Source organism: Sprattus sprattus, assembly GCF_963457725.1.
Source record: "Sprattus sprattus genome assembly, chromosome: 4".
Taxonomy (NCBI): Eukaryota; Metazoa; Chordata; class Actinopteri; order Clupeiformes; family Clupeidae; genus Sprattus; species Sprattus sprattus.
The window spans coordinates 1,368,202-1,386,957 of record NC_137923.1 but is presented as its reverse complement, the minus strand read 5'-3'; the positions used below and the strand labels follow the sequence as shown (position 1 = coordinate 1,386,957).

The 18,756-nt window shown below is 44.3% G+C and overlaps 2 protein-coding genes across 2 annotated transcripts in view; both read left to right on the top strand.

The window, feature by feature from the left end:
- The window catches only part of vipr1a (vasoactive intestinal peptide receptor 1a), a gene marked incomplete at both ends in the record, with an annotated part of 20,655 nt that extends 17,261 nt beyond the window's left edge, over positions 1–3,394 (top strand). The window contains 5 exons of the mRNA XM_080837528.1: positions 810–882; positions 983–1,074; positions 1,306–1,435; positions 2,147–2,188; positions 3,203–3,394. Of these exons, the coding sequence (XP_080693654.1) occupies positions 810–882; positions 983–1,074; positions 1,306–1,435; positions 2,147–2,188; positions 3,203–3,394 (529 nt within the window). The remainder of the gene's footprint in view (positions 1–809; positions 883–982; positions 1,075–1,305; positions 1,436–2,146; positions 2,189–3,202) is intronic.
- Positions 3,395–9,468: 6,074 nt separating this feature from the next.
- On the top strand, positions 9,469–18,586 carry zbtb47a (zinc finger and BTB domain containing 47a). Its single transcript, XM_080837537.1, has 6 exons — positions 9,469–9,788; positions 10,595–11,920; positions 13,076–13,223; positions 13,465–13,580; positions 14,579–14,723; positions 15,048–18,586. The coding sequence occupies exons 1-6, from the start codon at positions 9,786–9,788 to the stop codon at positions 15,461–15,463; spliced, it is 2,154 nt and encodes a 717-aa protein (XP_080693663.1). The 5' UTR covers positions 9,469–9,785; the 3' UTR covers positions 15,464–18,586.
- The last annotated feature ends 170 nt before the right edge of the window (positions 18,587–18,756 follow it).

Sequence of the window (18,756 nt, the reverse complement as noted above, 5' to 3'; positions counted from 1 at the left end):
GAAACACAATTTGCGGCACAGGAATAGTGTGCTCATGTGAAGCTCAATTGAATTTGAGCAAAGATAGCTCCATGGCAACCCAACATTTTAGTTTCTCACTTGAATCTGTGTGTCTCTAGAGAGAAAAGGGTTAGAAAAATGAAAACAACACTGAAAACAACACTGAGACTCAGGGGGCGTAGAGCACTTGTCAGAGATTAGATGGGGATCTTAAGATTCCTTGATTTTGATGCACTTGCTATGGCCATGGCCATGTCTCACTCCATAAACACAGTCATTGGCTGTGATTGAGGTGACACTGTAAATGCCATTTCAGCCAGTTTCAAGGCTGTTTTCTCTGGCCAGTGATGGACGATAAATGCCTTTGGAGGTCGGCACCAGGCTATTTTAAGAGTGCAGGACACCTTCAGGGTGCTTTCTACTGTAGAATTTTATACAGAATTTGTCATGATCGTCTTCATGATTTCTGGCATCAATGACATTAATAATACTCTATATATAGGAATATGTAACTATATTTCTTAGAAAAAAATCCTTCAATTAATTCAGCGTATACATTGTATGCTTTACATGCAGTCAGAACGCAAAATAGTACAGAATCCAATTTAAAGAGCATAAAATCCAATTTAAAGAGCACAGAATCCAGTTTAAAGAGTACAGCATCCAGTTTAAAGAGTACAGCATCCAGTTTAAAGAGTACAGAATCCAGTTTAAAGAGAGCAGATCCAATTTAAATAAAGCAGATCCAATTCAATCCCATGAAGAGCAACATGCTAATTAATTAATGAAACTAAATGCATGTGTTTTAGATGCTGGGATTTGATTGATGACGATGACCATCTCTTTCTGATCATCCGAGTACCCATCCTGTTGGCTATATTGGTAATGTATCATTTAGAGCTGTGGTTTGACATGTGCCACGGAGTAAGTGAGAACCAGACATTTTCATATGGTGCGTCTATGGTGTGTTTGTTTCGTCCAGGTGACCTTCATTCTCTTCATCTGTATCATCCGAATACTTCGGCAGAAGATCAACTGCAGAGATATGGGAAGAAATGAGTCACACCAATACTCGTGGGTTTACACATTTGGGTGCTTTTCTGCACTGCCTTTTTCTTTTTTTAAATGATATTAGCGATTCAGTTTAAGTTATTGTAAGGTTAACGATGCCACTACTATGATATTGTTAGCGTTGAAGGCATTGTTGCTCGTTATATGTTTCTCTCTTATCAGTCATTTTCTTTCTAAATTCTGCATTTTTCATTGCAACCGTTAATTGTCATTCCAATGTTTTATGTGTGGCAGGAGATTGGCTAAATCAACACTGCTGTTGATTCCTCTCTTTGGGATCAATTACATAGTATTTGCAGGCATTCCCAAGAATTTAGGCGGTGTTATCCGGCCAGTGTTTGACTTGATCTTGGGATCGTTTCAGGTAAATCACTTCAGCATACACAGCAACCCCTCTCATCTCCAACGCGGAAAGATATCGTAATAATCTTGGTGGTTCAAAGACTCCCACCTGGTGTGAACTAGATTCTTTAAATGTCAGCTTGTCGTCTCATAATCATCTGTATGATAAATGCAGTGTGGGGTTTGTGAGCCCCTTCCTCCATGTGTGATGCAGTTATTAATCTTGATGGAGGGGGTTGCTTAGCCATGCAAACACAGAAAGAACCTAGACTGCATCAAAAGCCATTAAGACGTGTGGAACTGTATTTGTAGTTTTGTTTAATGTAGTTACTGTCCGCTGTTGCTGACAATATTTCTCTACCTTTGCACAGACCATAAATATAGAATCTTTGTATAGATGTTTCCATTCATTGCTAGATACGTATATGCTAAATATACTGTTTATGCTAAACGACTATAGTCTCTTTTGCTATTGATGGTTTTTGACTGGATCTCTGAGATGGAGCCCTTGTGTACTTAGTCCCTCGCATGTATTATATTCACAAACCCCTTGATATGGATCACTTTCTTGTCAGGGAGATGGTCTATTTATTGTCCAAAGCCCATTTACAATGGGGACATTTGAGAATGACTGTTGTGACATACATTTTATTTCTAGGTGATTAACATGATGCTGAAGTTTAGTTGTATGTATTACATGTATTATATAATTCACTGTCTCTTTTCATCGCAGGGTTTTGGGGTGGCTGTCCTGTACTGTTTTCTAAATGGAGAGGTAACACAAATTCACCTTGATCTTATTCTAACACTGATGAATTAAAAGTCTGTGTCATTTAATGACACATAATCCTTGCTTGACGCTTTGCAGTCCTTGGTGGTTCTCCTCTGTCTCCCCATGACTCCCCATCACTCCCTCCTATTGGTCTCTCTTCCTATGACCGCCCATCACTCCCTCCTATTGGTCTCTCTGACCGCCCATCACTCCCTCCTATTGGTCTCTCCCCATGACCGCCCATCACTCCCCCCAATTGGTCTCTCTGACTGCCCATCACTCCCTCCTATTGGTCTCTCTGACCGCCCATCACTCCCCCCTATTGGTCTCTCATCCTATGACCGCCCATCACTCCCTCCTATTGGTCTCTCATCCTATGACCGCCCATCACTCCCTCCTATTGGTCTCTCTGACCGCCCATCACTCCCCCCTATTGGTCTCTCCTCATGACCGCCCATCACTCCCTCCTATTGGTCTCTCTGACTGCCCATCACTCCCTCCTATTGGTCTCTCTGACCGCCCATCACTCCCCCCTATTGGTCTCTCCTCATGACCGCCCATCACTCCCTCCTATTGGTCTCTCTGACCGCCCATCACTCCCTCCTATTGGTCTCTCCCCATGACCGCCCATCACTCCCCCCAATTGGTCTCTCTGACCGCCCATCACTCCCCCCTATTGGTCTCTCTGACCGCCCATCACTCCCTCCTATTGGTCTCTCTGACCGCCCATCACTCCCCCCTATTGGTCTCTCTTCCTATGACCGCCCATCACTCCCTCCTATTGGGCTCTCTGACCGCCCATCACTCCCCCCTATTGGTCTCTCTTCCTATGACCGCCCATCACTCCCTCTTATTGGTCTCTCTGACCGCCCATCACTCCCCCCTATTGGTCTCTCTTCCTATGACCGCCCATCACTCCCTCCTATTGGTCTCTCTGACCGCCCATCACTCCCCCCTATTGGTCTCTCTTCCTATGACCGCCCATCACTCCCCCCTATTGGTCTCTTCCCATCACAGGTGCAGTCGGAGATCAAACGCAAATGGAGGAGGTGGCACCTGCAAAGGTATCTGGAAAACGACACCAAGTACCAGCAGCCATCTCAAGCCAGTAATGGGAACAACTTCAGCACCCAGATCACCATGATGACCAAATGCAGTCCGACCACGCGGCGAGCTAGCGATTGCCCTGAAGACCCCTCGGCCATCTGATCAAGTCCAGCCCCGGCTCACGTGACAGCGGGAAGGAGCATGTGGTCGGAGAAGTCACCCACAGAAGAGGTGGTTCACACATCTTCCTGCTCCCAGCAGGATGGCACTCATTCCGTACTGTGAGACTGTTGTACACACATTGACATTGTCAGGCTGTGTGAGTCTGAAAAAAGTACATTGCTACAGACATTTCCAAATCAGGGTGATCGTCTGGCCTGTGAACTGTAAGTGCAGGTACAGAAGATACAGAAAGGGAATTTAACATGATAAGGGAATGTTATAGCTGCCTTTTACAGCTTTCGAGAAAATCAGAGTGTTCCAACTGTCTGGAATATCCACAGCCAGGGATGGAAAGCAGTCTAAAGGGAGATTCTAAACTGAGCACACCATTGGTCAAGCATAGATGTGTTGACAGTTTAGACAGCAGAGTTACAAGAAAGTCATGCTGTTTGTTCAGATTATGGCCAAATGTAGTAGCCTACCACAGATGTTCTCAGCCCTCATGGCTCGGGTTAACCATGTTCTCTGCTTGCAGGTAAAGGAGGTCATTGGAGAGTTTTTAATCAGCCAGTGTTCATACAAAATGTCAAGCACAATATAAGTCCTATTTTAGGCATCACTTCACCTAGTTCCTATGTGTAAATATGTAAATGACTCCCATAGACTCCCATCTTTCATGTTAACCCCCTCTGGGAATTGATCTCCAGTCTGTGGCCAAATGTGAAATAGCTGGTGTACTCTTGTCAATTGTGTTACATGTTGTGGTTGTTTGAATGGTAAATCGGACTTTTTATAGTGCATTAACATGTTAAAGTAATATTTGATGAGTCTTCTCTAGGGTCAGATGTTTACAGTATAATGTTGATTGTGCAACATGAATATTTTATATATCTAGATTAAATAATCTCTGTAATTTCTTGTGTGTTGGTTTGTCATCAATTGCTGTGGGTGAGATGAAGATCAAAATGATGTGGATGTTAAAACTGATCTGTACTTTCTGTTATAGAGTAATAATGCACACCGCAGGTGAGTGCATGCTCACACATGTAATTTAAAAAACCTAGTAGCACCTCATAATTCATACTTTCCATAATGGAAATGTTGCAGTAAATCATCAGATGCACACACTACACATTCATTCTGTGATGTCGATGGCATGTAAATATTTTGGTGGTTGAAATTTGCTATTATTGAATACCAAATAAATATCTGATACCAAGAACTCTGTCTCTCACATATTCTCATCTATACTTTGTAAAGGGAATTTATTTTTCAGTAGGCTGCTTGATAAAACTGCGGAAACAGATTAAGGATACTTTCCTTAACAATAAACAGAACCTTCCTTATTAGAAAACATCCTTATCAGCTTAATGAGAAACTAATATACAAATATGATCATATTTACTTACCTACTCCTTGCTCGGAAAGCAGAGAGCCTTGTTTTCACATATTGAAGAGAACATTTTGATGAGTTTCTTGTTAAATCTTGCCAAACAAATCTTTGTTATGACACTCAAAACTTGAGCGAAAATGAGAGAAAGATCCTGGCTTTGTTTATCTTTTGTCTCAGTCATATCACATCTGTTATGGATCTACACTCTTAAGCCATTCCTGTGAACACTGGCTCTGTCCGTCAACGAGACTCGCCGGGCAGTGGGCACAACTACCACTGAGAAAACAGCTGCAAATCCTCAAAGTTTGGTACATTTCGAACAAAATTGCTTGATTCGGAGTCTAACTCTATCGTGTAAATCTTTAGTGGCGTAAATCTGTCAGTTCCTCTATTTTCTAGCAGGCCTCCTGACGCTGCTTACAGCTCTCTGCCACTCCACTATCTGACAGTCTTTCAAAATGGAAATTTAGCGATGTGACATTACTTTAGATGTTTTATCTTCGAGTCAAAGAACCTCTTGTATAAGCTGTCCACTCAAGCAACTGGTGAATGACCTGGTGAAATGAACTGGAACCCTTTGAAACACTTGAACTGAACACATGAACTGAATTGAAATATTGAATGTTTTTAATGCACCACAATAGCTTTCTAGACGTTAACTACAGATGTGACTGTTAAGGAGATGTGTCTCATCTTACATTGTGCCGTGTGCTTTTGCCTGGTCTGCAATCAGTGTTGAGGATCTATGAATGTTAACAAGGTGGTTGTGGTAAAGAAATAGGAAGGGAAATGTTTCGATGTCATGCTAACACCTGAAGAATGAAGTCACAAGCTTAAGGCCCACACAGATCAAATGTTAGGTGAACCCAATTCCCCATACTTTAGACTTGTATTTTTAGAATCTTCCGATTTTGCAAGATGCCATCTGTGATAACAAGGAAATCAATTTGGGAATACCAGACTGGAATAAAGACCAGAGGGGTGAGAGACCGGGAGGGAGAGAGAGAGAGAGGGAGAGAGAGAGAGAGAGAGAGGAGCTATATCACTGATTTCCCTACAGGATTCTTTGCAATTTCTCTGGTCTGAGTCACCATCAGGCACTTCATATTTCATAGAGCCTTTAGCCCGGGTGAAGAATGGAACTGTGATGCTGCCATCTGCACATAATTACAGTGTCCCTTAATCCAATAAAACACTGCACCGATGTGGCCTACAGATAAGCAGGAATGAAACAGAGCTTTAATTACTGCACGATGTGCCATGGTTGCCTACAGTTTTCAGTTATGGTATTGTAATGTGAGAGGTATTGAAATGAGGTACAGACACTTCTGCATTGCTGAAGTAAGACGCCCTGAGTGACCTCAGCATGCTTAGCAGAAGGGTAGTTAAGGGAATTGAAAGTGTTCCAGATTAGAACAGAATGTTTTATGTAGAATTAGAATGTTTTATGCTTCCCTTTTGGCCCAATGTTAGCGTGTTTGTATGTTAGCTGTGCTGTCTGTGTGTGTTATGTGTGTTATCACCTCTGTTAGTTAGCGTATCTGTGGCAGTTGCAAATGGACCTCTTTGAAGAAACAAACCATCGTAGCAATGCTGTCAGAAACGGCAGTGGATTAAAATGCTACGAAGAATTCGAAGAGCTCATCGACGGCCAAAGGCTTATATTCCAAGAGCCTGGATGAGATTGGTACACCGGTGTCCCCACCCCGGGGATGGCAGGAAGCTGCAGATGGAACTGGCAATCCCCCGTCTGGGCCATCGAGGGAGCTGGGATCGCCAGAGTCAGACTCCTCTCCTCTCCTCTCTCATCACACACTCCACTCTCTCTCCTCCTCCTCCTCTCCTCTCCGCATCACACACTCCACTCCTCTCTCTCTCTCCTCCTCCTCCTCCTCCTCTCCTCTCCTCTCTCATCACACACTCCTCTCTCTCTCTCTCTCTCTCTCTCTCCTCTCCTCTCCTCTCTCCTCTCCTCTCCTCTCTCCTCTCTCATCACACACTCCTCTCCTCTCTCTCCTCTCCTCTCCTCTCCTCTCTCTCTCCTCTCCTCCTCTCCTCAGGGTTCTCCCACCATCATGTGTAATGAGTTTGGGCCACAAGACACCGATGGAGCCGGCACCACGAGTAAGCAGCGGCCCATCGATGTTGCCACTCCGCCAGGACTCTGAGCCAACACTGCAGCCCTGCCAGGGCCTGGGACTGGCGACATCAGAGGGTGCAGCGCCACGCCGGGGGCCTCGGGACCACCCGCCAATGTCGTTCAGTGATGAAGGTGCCTCACTACAACAGAGAGAGCTTACTCGTCGTGACCTACCTTATCCACCCGCCAATGTCGTTCAGTGATGAAGGTGCCTCACTACAACAGAGAGAGCTTACTCGTGACCTACCTCATCCACCCGCCAATGTCGTTCAGTGATGAAGGTGCCTCACTACAACAGAGAGAGCTTACTCTTGACCTACCTTATCCACCCGCCAATGTCGTTCAGTGATGAAGGTGCCTCACTACAACAGAGAGAGCTTACTCGTGACCTACCTCATCCAGGTCCAGATGGTGGCTCCATTCAACGCATGGTCAGCAGAGGAGACTGGTTGCTCTCACCCTGAGAGGCAAAGTACTGCAGGTCCTTACTGATCTTCATCCAGCAGGGCAGGCCAGTTGCCTGAAGCACCGGTTCGGCCAGCAGACTTTTGCAGACGACACTAGAGACAAGTTGGTCACCCGTCACTGGAGTGAGAGCTTGGGCACTTACAGTGCTGACCTTCACATGTACATTTGGTGTGGCCAGTGGTGTAGTCCAGGGTATACGCAGGTATACAGAGTATACCCACTTATTTTTCAGTCAGCATTGCGTATACCCACTTCTCAAAACAGGGCGTTTATTTTGTGCTGTATGGGCTGCTTAAAAAAAATTGGCAAAATTAAGAGTATACCCACTTCTCCAGGGACCACTACACCACTGGGTGTGGCTACGCCACGTTTGACGAGGCAAAGCAAGAAGCGCTTGCTTGCCAGACATCATCTGGAGGCTGTAGCCAGAGCGTTCCGAGAGCACATTTGCTTGAGTGCACCCATGTCCCTGGCAGCAGTCCTAGCCGAGGCAGAGCGAGTGGAGGGTTACACAGAGTGTTTGAGTGATTGATAAGCTACATCAATTCTCAAGTTTTTACATTAACATCTAGTACTTATTTTTCATATGGTGCTAGTATAATAACATTGGATGGATCCGTTTCTTAATAGAGTTCATTGTTAGCATTGACTACATAACCCATACTGCTTTGTTTAGAGTCAGGGGTAGAGCTGGTTTTGGAGGGAGTTGAGAGCTGAACATTTTGGATGGCGCTGGAGAAGGAAAGTCTCTCAGTTCCGAACTCGTCTGGGCTCCAACCTGTGCTCGACCTCGTCTGGGCCAATGACCACCCTAGGCTGCTGTCTCCACACTGGACCCTGAGACCAAGGCCCTCTAATCTCAGTGGCCCTGCCTCACCAGCCAGGACGCCGGGGCTCCTGCATCTGTGGTGGCAGACTCCTGGGGGCCATGGCAACACGCCCTGCATCTTCTGCTGTCCTCCAGAGTCCCTGCAGCTGGTCCCCGGCTCACCAGGGGCGGGCCATTTCAGAGTCACTACGACTCTTCACCGGGTCCAGTACCGGGTCCAGTACCGCTTCTACTGGCCGGGGTGTCGCCAGGACGTGGAGCTGTCCATTCTGTGGGCCTATGGGGCTCCCTGGCGGGGAGAGGACTTCGCTCTGGGTGCACACAGGTAAGGGTTTTCAGTCCTAAGAACAAGAAGGTGGTTTCTCCTAAGCTCCTACTCCAACTCTGCTGCCACAAGCCCCCGAGGCCCCACTGGGATGTTCCCCTCAACACCTGTGGGACTTTGAGCTGAATGCTTGGGTTTGGGACAACTAACCCCTAGGTCGGGGCAGTGTAACGTGCAGGGGATTAGCAAAGCCACCACATTGCTGAGGTAACAGACTCTGAGTGATCCCAGCATGCTAAGTGATAGAATGGTTGTTAGAGAATTAAAATTATGTGATTTATAACACACTTTTGTGTCCAATGTCAGTGTGTGTTAATGTTAGCTGTGCTGTCTGTGTCATATGCCATTTACTGTCAGTGTGTGTTAGCCCCTGCGTAAGTTTGCATATCTGTGCACCGCCAGTGTCTTTGTTATGTCAAAGTCATGAGTTCTATCTCACTAATTGTGCATCAATGTTTTCTTGCCTGTTGCTTCAAATAAAAGGTTTGCATCTTTTTCGAAGAATCTATATGTATAGTATTTTGGCATTTTTGGCATCCTTGGGTTAATATTGTTTGTTTGTTTTTAGTGATAAGCTACATTAGTTTTATTACAGTATTCCATTATTTTTAAAAGTACTGTTGTTGCCGAAGTATTGATTTTTGCAACACCATGCGCTCGTTCGGCAATCGGTCAGAAAATTGTATTCTAGCGCCCCCCTGTGACTCACTGAGGTCAGTTCTTATGATACAACGGAGACTCCAGTTCATTGCGTTCACCGCTGTGTTGAACCGAGTCACTCCAACATGGACTCGATGACCTTGCACGCTTCAGTCTGCAGCAGCCTACTGTTTACCTCCCCGGAAACATGCTCTATCGGGTGGCAGCAGCCTAGCCTGTGTAGTGAGAATGACACCTTACGCATCGGGATGCACTGAATTTACAAGATGAATGCTAAAACAAAATACATGCCGTACATCTGTCCACAAATCGTTTGATTATCGAGTCCCTGTCGCTTTAACGTTGCAGACATAACGCCCCATATGATGTTCGTGCTCCAATCATCAGTTACTTCGGTGCAAGGCAGACGGCGAATTTGTCGTTTTTTTCTAAGTGCAAACATGGCGAAAGAAGACATATGTCTGCGGGCTGACGTACAGTAGCGATGTGAAGGACAGATGTTTTCATGGAGAGGGGAAATCGCGTTAAAAAGGAGGAGAAACGGAACTGCTGTGGCACAGCAAACAGTGGATCACAATGGTAGGGGATCCATTTGACTCTCAACATGTTGGTCATATTTCATGCCTTACACATTTTTGAAATGTTGTAGGCCTACAAAACTTGGTAATGAGGTGAAAAATTAAACAAGGCGCATAACAACCCTGACGTGTCATCCGCAAATATTCTAATGAGGGACCAGGTAATAGTAGTTTTATAAGTTCATAAATTATCTATACTATCGACAAAATATTGTGGTGACAGCAAAAAAAACTAGGCTACAAATTGTACATTTGACAACTTCATGTGCAATGGCGAGTATATTCCTATATCAGACGGTTTGCGTTGCTTTCTGTACTTTGACTTTTGAAAAGAAATATGTAGGCCTACTTGAAAAATGTCATCATCATAAAAAATAAAAAGAATCATGTCTGTTCTGTAGTTTATGCTCGATGTTTTCACCTCAGTGCAGTCAGATACAAAAGTTGATCCAGAGACACTTTTTGAGAATTTAAGATTTCAACCGAAGAATCCATAATTGTGCTTCATCATGTGTTTTGTTGTCACAATTCCTTTCAGCCACACAACTAACCCTTAATGCTCTCTAAAATGATAACCTGATAAGCCGTGCATCATCAAAATGCACAATAAAAATACATTAAACGTAACAATCATTTTTGACACCTTTGTTGCTATAAACATTTAGATGGTATTTTATAATTGAGGTCTATAAGATAACAACAAAATATTGGTGATGTGAGTGTACTCCTTCAAATCAGTAATTCCCTGGATACATCCTCCTCTGTGAAGTCCCAGTGTCATTTGTGATGGCTCTCTTTGTCTTGCAGCTCATAGTGGAGAAGACAGCTGACCACCCGACTGCAGAGTTCTCACTGCTGGAGGATGTGGCGCTGCACTTCACCTTCCTGATGGACCGGCTGAACGACCAGCGCCTGTTCCAGCCGGACCTGTGCGACGTGGACATCGTGCTGCTGCGCCACCAGGCCATCTTCCAGGCTCACAAGGGCGTCCTGGCGGCGTACAGCCCCTTCTTCCACTCGCTGTTTGGCCACAGCAAGGAGCTGCAGCGCGTGGAGTTGGCGCTCGAGGCGTTGCAGCCCCAGGGCCTGCAGCAGATCCTGGACTTCATCTACACCTCCAAGCTGCTGCTCACCGGCTCCAACGTGCAGGACGTGCTGAGGGCCGCCACCGTGCTGCAGATGGCCGACATCGCGGCCTCCTGCCAGGAGCTGCTCAGCAGGGGCTCCCTGGTCGGAGGTCCCAGTGGGAGGGATGATGATGCCAAGCAGAGGGTGCAGAAGTGGACCAATGGCGGTGGGAACAACGGCCCGGGAGGTGCCTCTACCTTTCACACGGGCATCAAACAGGAGACGGAGCCGGGCAGCGCTAAAATCTACGGCCGGGAGGGTGGAGAGACCCAGTTCACCCTACATGTCGAGGATGGCCCACTGAAGACGGAACATGCGGCCCATGTCAGGACTGCGCAGTACTATAAAAAGGAAGGGGATGAAGCAGCATTGCAGGGTGCATTGGGAGTTCCTGGAGACTCGAAGCAGATCATCGTGGAGTTGAACCTGAACAATCAGACCCTCAATGTGTCCAAAGGCCTGGAAGATAAACCCTCCCCTATGGTGCTGCCCTCTGTGCACAGACAGCCAGGAGGAGACCAAGGTGGTAGCAATGAAGGGGAAGGCAACAAAGAGGACGATGAAGAAGATGAAGATGAGGAAGATGTGAACATGGAGGAAGGGAAAGAGGAACAAACTGAGGAGGAGGAGGAGGAAGATGACCGAGGTGGCACCAGTGAAGAAGAGGAGGGGCACAACAGCAACCAAGCCATAGACCACAGACCCCAGCGTCAAACCAGGACCGCGGCCATGTTCGTGAGAAGCCGCTTGGTGGGCCAACAGGGCCGGGCTAACAGCGACAGGGTGGAGGAGCAGGAGGGCCAGGGCCAGAAGGTTCGGCTGGAGGAGAGGCAGACCTTCCCCTGTGTGAAATGCCCACGGAGTTTCAACAACCACTGGTACCTGGAGAAGCACGTCAGTGCCACTCACAACCGCATGCAGGTCTGCGACAAGTGTGGCAAGCGCTTCCTGCTGGAGAGTGAGCTGCAGCTTCATCAGCAGACCAACTGTGAGAAGAGCATACAGGTACATGAGCTCACACACATGTAATACACACGCACATAAACACATATACACACACATGAAGAACATACACATATACACACATGTAGTACACATACACATATATACACATATACACACACATGTAGTACACATATACACACACAAATACATATATACACACATGTAGTACACATACGTAAGGGATAATGTATAGAAAGCAGGTCATTGTCGGGAAAATAAGCCCCGACAGGGCGAACAGCACCCCGACGCGAAAGCGGAGGGGTGTTGCTTCACCCTGAAGGGGCTTATTTTCCCGACAATGACCGGCGTTCTATACATTATCCCGCTTATTATACGGTTACAACTAAAACAAACAAATTACTTAACACCGTGTGTCTTTTTACAATGCATTTGTTACTATACGTAGTGTTTAAAAGGAGAGAAATAGTTCGCCAAAGACGTTGAACTTCAAAGACAGTTGAACATTCTTTAGAACACAGCTGCTCAACCGTCCGCTGAAACTCCATTGATAAGTTATCGTACTACTTGCGGAGTGCTACGAAAGACGTGAATTAGAGGCAAAAAGGCCACTTTCCTTGACAGCGGTCATTAAGTCCATAGCAACGGTCAGTTATCGGAAAATAGTTGACCGCAGAACGTTGGGAAGCCCCATTTAAGTGAATGGAGCATTCTACAGCATTAAGAAGAGCCGTGTAATAAACATATATACACGCATGTAGTACATACTTGTAGTACACATACACAAACACACACACATACACACATATATATGCATACATTTAGTACACATACATACACACGTATACACACATGTAGTACACATACACTCACACTCACACATATACACAAGCCTGTAGTACATATACAAACTTACACACATACACACATGTAGTATACACACATACACACATGTAGTATACACACATACACACATGTAGTATACACACATACACACATGTAGTATACACACATACACACACTTGTGTTTACATTAACTCTCACAGGAGCTGTTTAGTTATTCTCTTCAGAAATCCTTGCTAATACACTTTTGCTACCAAATAAAACCAAGTTTGAAGGAGAAGTATCTCCATTTTAATTCAGGAAGCACTTATAGCGTAACCTTTGGCATGGGTGTGTGTGTGGCATTGTTTGTAGTGTGTTACTTGTGGAAAGGCCTTCAAGAAGCTGTGGTCACTGCAGGAACACAACAAGATTGTCCACGGCTATGCCGAAAAGAGATATTCCTGTGAGATTTGTGAGAAAAGGTTCTACACCATGGCCCATGTTCGCAAACACATGGTTGGTGAGTACTCTGAGGCCTGTACTTACTGCCCATCTCCAAACACAGTCAGACATTCACTGTGGTGGCAGCCAGTGCCAGCCAGTCCACCTGGGCAGGCCCAGACCAGACATGCATGACAACACTCAAAACTGTTTTGTTTGTGGATTTAGATACCTAGTCACGTAGCACAGCAGGATTGATAAATGTCAGATATCTGTCCTAAATTTTCGTCTTTATCTCACCATTATGTTCTTGCCAATAGCACACACAAAAGAAATGCCATTTACCTGTGAGACGTGTGGAAAGTCCTTCAAACGGAGCATGTCTCTGAAAGTCCACTCCCTCCAGCACTCAGGAGAGAAGCCCTTTAAGTGTGAGGTAAGAGAAATACACCTACTGTCACATCCTAGTCTATGCAACTAATCAAAGGAAATACGTATGTTAAAAAGGCTACAAGTGCTCATGTTAAAAAGGCTACAAGTGCTCATGTTGAAAAGGCTACAAGTGTGTGTACACACATACACACACTTGTGTTTACATTAACTCTCACAGGAGCTGTTTAGTTATTCTCTTCAGAAATCCTTGCTAATACACTTTTGCTACCAAATAAAACCAAGTTTGAAGGAGAAGTATCTCCATTTTAATTCAGGAAGCACTTATTGCGTAACCTTTGGCATGAGTGTGTGTGTGGCATTGTTTGTAGTGTGTTACTTGTGGAAAGGCCTTCAAGAAGCTGTGGTCACTGCAGGAACACAACAAGATTGTCCACGGCTATGCCGAAAAGAGGCTACAAGTGCACATGTTAAAAAGGCTACAAGTGCACATGTTGAAAAGGCTACAAGTGCACATGTTAAAAAGGCTACAAGTGCTAATGTTAAAAAGGCTACAAGTGCTCATGTTAAAAAGGCTACAAGTGCTCATGTTAAAAAGGCTACAAGTGCACATGTTAAAAAGGCTACAAGTGCTCATGTTAAAAAGGCTACAAGTGCTCATGTTGAAAAGGCTACAAGTGCTCATGTTGAAAAGGCTACAAGTGCACATGTTGAAAAGGCTACAAGTGCTCATGTTAAAAAGGCTACAAGTGCACATGTTGAAAAGGCTACAAGTGCTCATGTTGAAAAGGCTACAAGTGCTCATGTTGAAAAGGCTACAAGTGCACATGTTGAAAAGGCTACAAGTGCACATGTTGAAAAGGCTACAAGTGCTCATGTTAAAAAGGCTACTAGTGCACATGTTGAAAAGGCTACAAGTGCACATGTTGAAAAGGCTACAAGTGCTCATGTTGAAAAGGCTACAAGTGCACATGTTGAAAAGGCTACAAGTGCTCATGTTGAAAAGGCTACAAGTGCTCATGTTGAAAGGGTCTCTTGTTGTAGAACTGCAGTGAGCGCTTCCAGTACAAGTACCAGCTGCGCTCCCACATGAGCGTCCACATCGGACACAAGCAGTTCATGTGCCAGTGGTGTGGGAAGGACTTCAACATGAAGCAGTACTTCGACGAGCACATGAAGACCCACACAGGTGAGACACACACACATTCACACACACACACACACACACACACACAAGCAGTTCATGTGCCAGTGGTGTGGGAAGGACTTCAACATGAAGCAGTACTTTGATGAGCACATGAAGACCCACACAGGTGAGTGGAACACACACACACACACACACACACACTGACCAGTGTAAATCCCACTCCCTTACTCCTCAGCCATGGCTTTTGTGTTGTGACACATACCTAAAGTGACAGGTGTGAACCCGGTAAGGATGAATATGGCCTAAAGCAGTTGTACGTGTTGATGGATTTCGACTGGTTCAGCTGTGTGTCTTGTCACACCGCAGGAGAGAAGCCGTACATCTGTGAGATGTGTGGCAAGAGCTTCACCAGCCGTCCCAACATGAAGCGGCACCGGCGCACGCACACCGGGGAGAAGCCGTACCCGTGCGACGTCTGCGGCCAGCGCTTCCGCTTCTCCAACATGCTCAAGGCCCACAGAGAGAAGTGCTTCCGGGTCAGTCACACCGCTACCACAGAGGTTGGGCGCTCACCTGCCTCTGCTCCAGGAGCCTCAGGGTGCCAAGCCATGGCCAATGAAATGGCTCCCATGACTGACGATGGGTTTGGTTCCTCCAATCACAGCACAGCAGCATTCCCCTCTCCAATGCTGCCCGCTGATGGGAGTTTTCCTCTGCCCCCCGCGCTGCCCGCTCTCTCCCCCATGTTCTCCACGGGACGGCTTCACACTGGGCACCCCTGATCGCTCTGCTCACTGTTTTGTAGCCCTGAAACTCTAAAAGGTACTTACAGTCAAACTCTATATCGGAAAGTATAGCCTCTTGTACTCGGAACAATAAAGCAATTAACAGCTCTATATTTTATACCGTGATCCCAAATATTCTTCGTCAGTCAGCAGTATTTACAAAATAGTCTGTAAGTTAATGTTCCTTGAGTGTACTGTGTTGATGTCATAGAAATGTATGTAGCAAACCCTAGAGGCTAAGCACTTTTTTCCCTGTCATTACTCTCATTGTTGAACCTTCTTCTAGGGATTTTATATCAGTTCCTGTCTGTTCTGTTGATGATATGAATTATATGAATTCAGTTGACATTAATTGTGTTTGGTTCTAATGTGTTGTTCTTGCTTTATGGTAACACAAAAGTCAAATGTAGGCCTCTTCCACGACACTTGCGCAATCAGCAGTGCCACTTTACCAGTCCAGAAACTCCGTAAAGCATGCCCATATGAAAGACTATAAGGTCATGGTGGTTCTCACAGTAGCTTATTGGTAATTCTATTGACATCCTTGCTGCTGTTGCCAATGATTAGTCTGACTTACCCTGGGCCGGCTTGTTTGTTTTGTCATTGCGCAGTGCTGATGTAGATGATGTATTCACCGGCAAGTTCAAACACTTATATCGTTTGGGTGTTGACGCAGCAGTCATGTTTCATCGTGTGCATGATGAAGTGTCAGACATGGCAGATGCAGGTTGACCACAGGGATTCCAGTGTGGCTGTTGTTCTTGTGAAGTGTAATACCTAAATAAGCCTAATTGTGAGACCTTCTATTCTAGAACGATAGGTTCTTTAATATGTAATGGTTCTTTTCGAGTGTTTAGTACAAGTATTATGTCTGAAATCAGTAGCCCAAAATTCACTGTGTTGTGAATATGAAAGAGATTATTGCAATGAGTAGAAGCAGTGATTTGTTATTGAATGGCATATAATGCCTCTCTTGATCCCTGCCTCTTTTTATGAAACTGTGTCAAACACAGTTAAGATGGTCTGAGTCTATAAGTCTTAAATCATTCATTACCCTTTAAATAAGCTTTAAACAGTGTATGGTCCTTTCCTTGGGAAAATACCCAGCCAACTTTGAGCTTTCTGTTAGGCGGCTCTAGATCACTGTCAGCCAATAAGCCAGGTCGGCCCAGCCCTTCTGTGTAAACCCATACTCATAATGTTGTCCAGTTTCTGAGGTCAGCGTACTAGTTTCTGTTTATGCTTATGTTAAGCACTTGAAACAGTCTTGCTGTGTATAGGTTTGTTAGTAACCATATGTCCCAAACCCACATTTCCTCTTCAGAATGATACAGGTCGTGGTTGTTGAGTCTGTAAACATCCAGATTGAATCTTAATTTTTTTCACCCTTGCTTTTACTGTCACAGAGTTGTTGTACCTACCTAGGTCATGTGGATGTTATCATGCAGCTGATTGAAGCAGTGTGCTGTAATGGAATTCACATGTCTCAAATGTAGCTAAATTGGTAATTTATGAATGGCTCTTCCAAGAAGTTGATTGAAGTTAGAATGCATTATGTGTCTGATGGCAAAGTCTGATACAGTGCAGTTCTAATGCACCTTGCACTGTCTTTTTCGAATTGGACAATGTCTGCTATTTGTTGGATGTAGGCCTAACTGAAGCCCAGTTTTCAGTAATTGAGATAAATTATATTATGATACTGCAGTTGCTGGCAAATTCCAATTGTATTTTAAAAGAAAATAATGATTGTTTTAGGGGAAGCCTTAACTTCAGATTCTCAAAAGAATACTTGATACTGTTTGGTGGACTTCTTCAGTGAAGTGTAGTTCAGTACAGTGTTGTTATGTTCATTAGGATTTGGAAATTTGTTGCCATTGAAGTTGATTTTTGTCAGTGCAAAAAGATGGACATATTGCTGGTGTAATAGAATCTGTCGCTCCCATGCCCATTTCTACCATAACCAGTTTATCCAGTGGCAACTTATCCTCATCATTGTTGTGGGTTAAGCACATTTTACAGGATCTAGCAGTTTGACTACATGAAATTAAAATATTTTCAGCATTTTGAAGTAATACGTTTACTTGTTAATGTTATATTAGAAAAAGAAACTGTATTTTGATTTTGAGTTACTGCCAGCCCAGCAAGCACTTTAACATGGCAGTTATTGCCATTGATTGTTTTGTTCTTTTTACTAATGTTTCACATATGTTATGCAGCTCTTATTTGTATACTAACAGAAATCTCTGAGAAAAACCTTTAAGAGGATAAAAACTATTCCCTGTTACTGCATAGACCCCCAAGGCAGTTTAGAGGATTACATTTAAGACAAACAGTGTGTTTTAAATACATGGTGGCATTTACGTAGAAGATGTGAAACAGCACCATTTCCCAGCTAATCAAATCTTGGATGACGACAATTGAATCACATCCTTAGTGTTAATGGTTTATTTGACAAGAATGGTGATTTGTGCTATACATTCTATTTGGTAAACAAATGGTGGTCTGACCTGTTACCCCTTTGGTGAAATTATCTGTTGTTGACAATTAGTTTGCACATAATATATGTCACTCTGTCTGATCTTGCCTCCCAAAAGCTACAGAACCTTATGGTGTAATGTGAGGCTGTTGCTGCTAGGTAGGGCGGTTAGTCATATGACCAAAAGGTAGCCCTGGACAAGACACGCAAACATGGGGGCTTTAAGTAAATGACAAGAAAGGTCTAGTGCAGTTTTGTTTAAGTTGAAAGGCCAAAGTGTATGTGTTGGCACCCTTTAGAAGATTTCATACAAAGAAGGCTTTGGTCTTATTTTTTTTTTTTTTTACTTTACCTTTAGTGATGACACGATGTCTCAGTCAGCTAGCTGTGTATGTTTGCAGACCTGTGTTTGTTTTTTTGCAACTACCATAATCTTGTTCATGATGGTGCATATATTTCAGAAAGTGGTTCATTTTGTTATATTACTGTATATGAACAGAATGTCCAGAGGTGCTAATAATATTGGTCTATATATTCTAGCATTTAATGTTTTCACTTGTATACTGTATGTTCATGACGGGAAAAGTAGAAGTATACTGTATTACAAAATATACCATGTCATTTTGAAATCAGTGTTCCCCCTGTGTTTCATAGTCACAAATTAAATATGATCTTTCTCCTACGTATGTCAGCTTACTTTGTGTGTTTGCACGTGTTTCTGTGTGTCTGTGTGTCTGTATGCATAATGAAGTGATGTGGTAAGTATGACTGATATTTTCGATTACAGCTGTTGTAGCATTTATAGGCTTTGCTT

Excerpts from the sequence above, each read along its gene's own strand:
- zbtb47a (XM_080837537.1), top strand. Across the intron at positions 11,921-13,075 it reads ACTGTGAGAAGAGCATACAG|TGTGTTACTTGTGGAAAGGC; the intron begins GTACATGAGCTC and ends CATTGTTTGTAG. Across the intron at positions 14,724-15,047 it reads GCACATGAAGACCCACACAG|GAGAGAAGCCGTACATCTGT; the intron begins GTGAGACACACA and ends GTCACACCGCAG.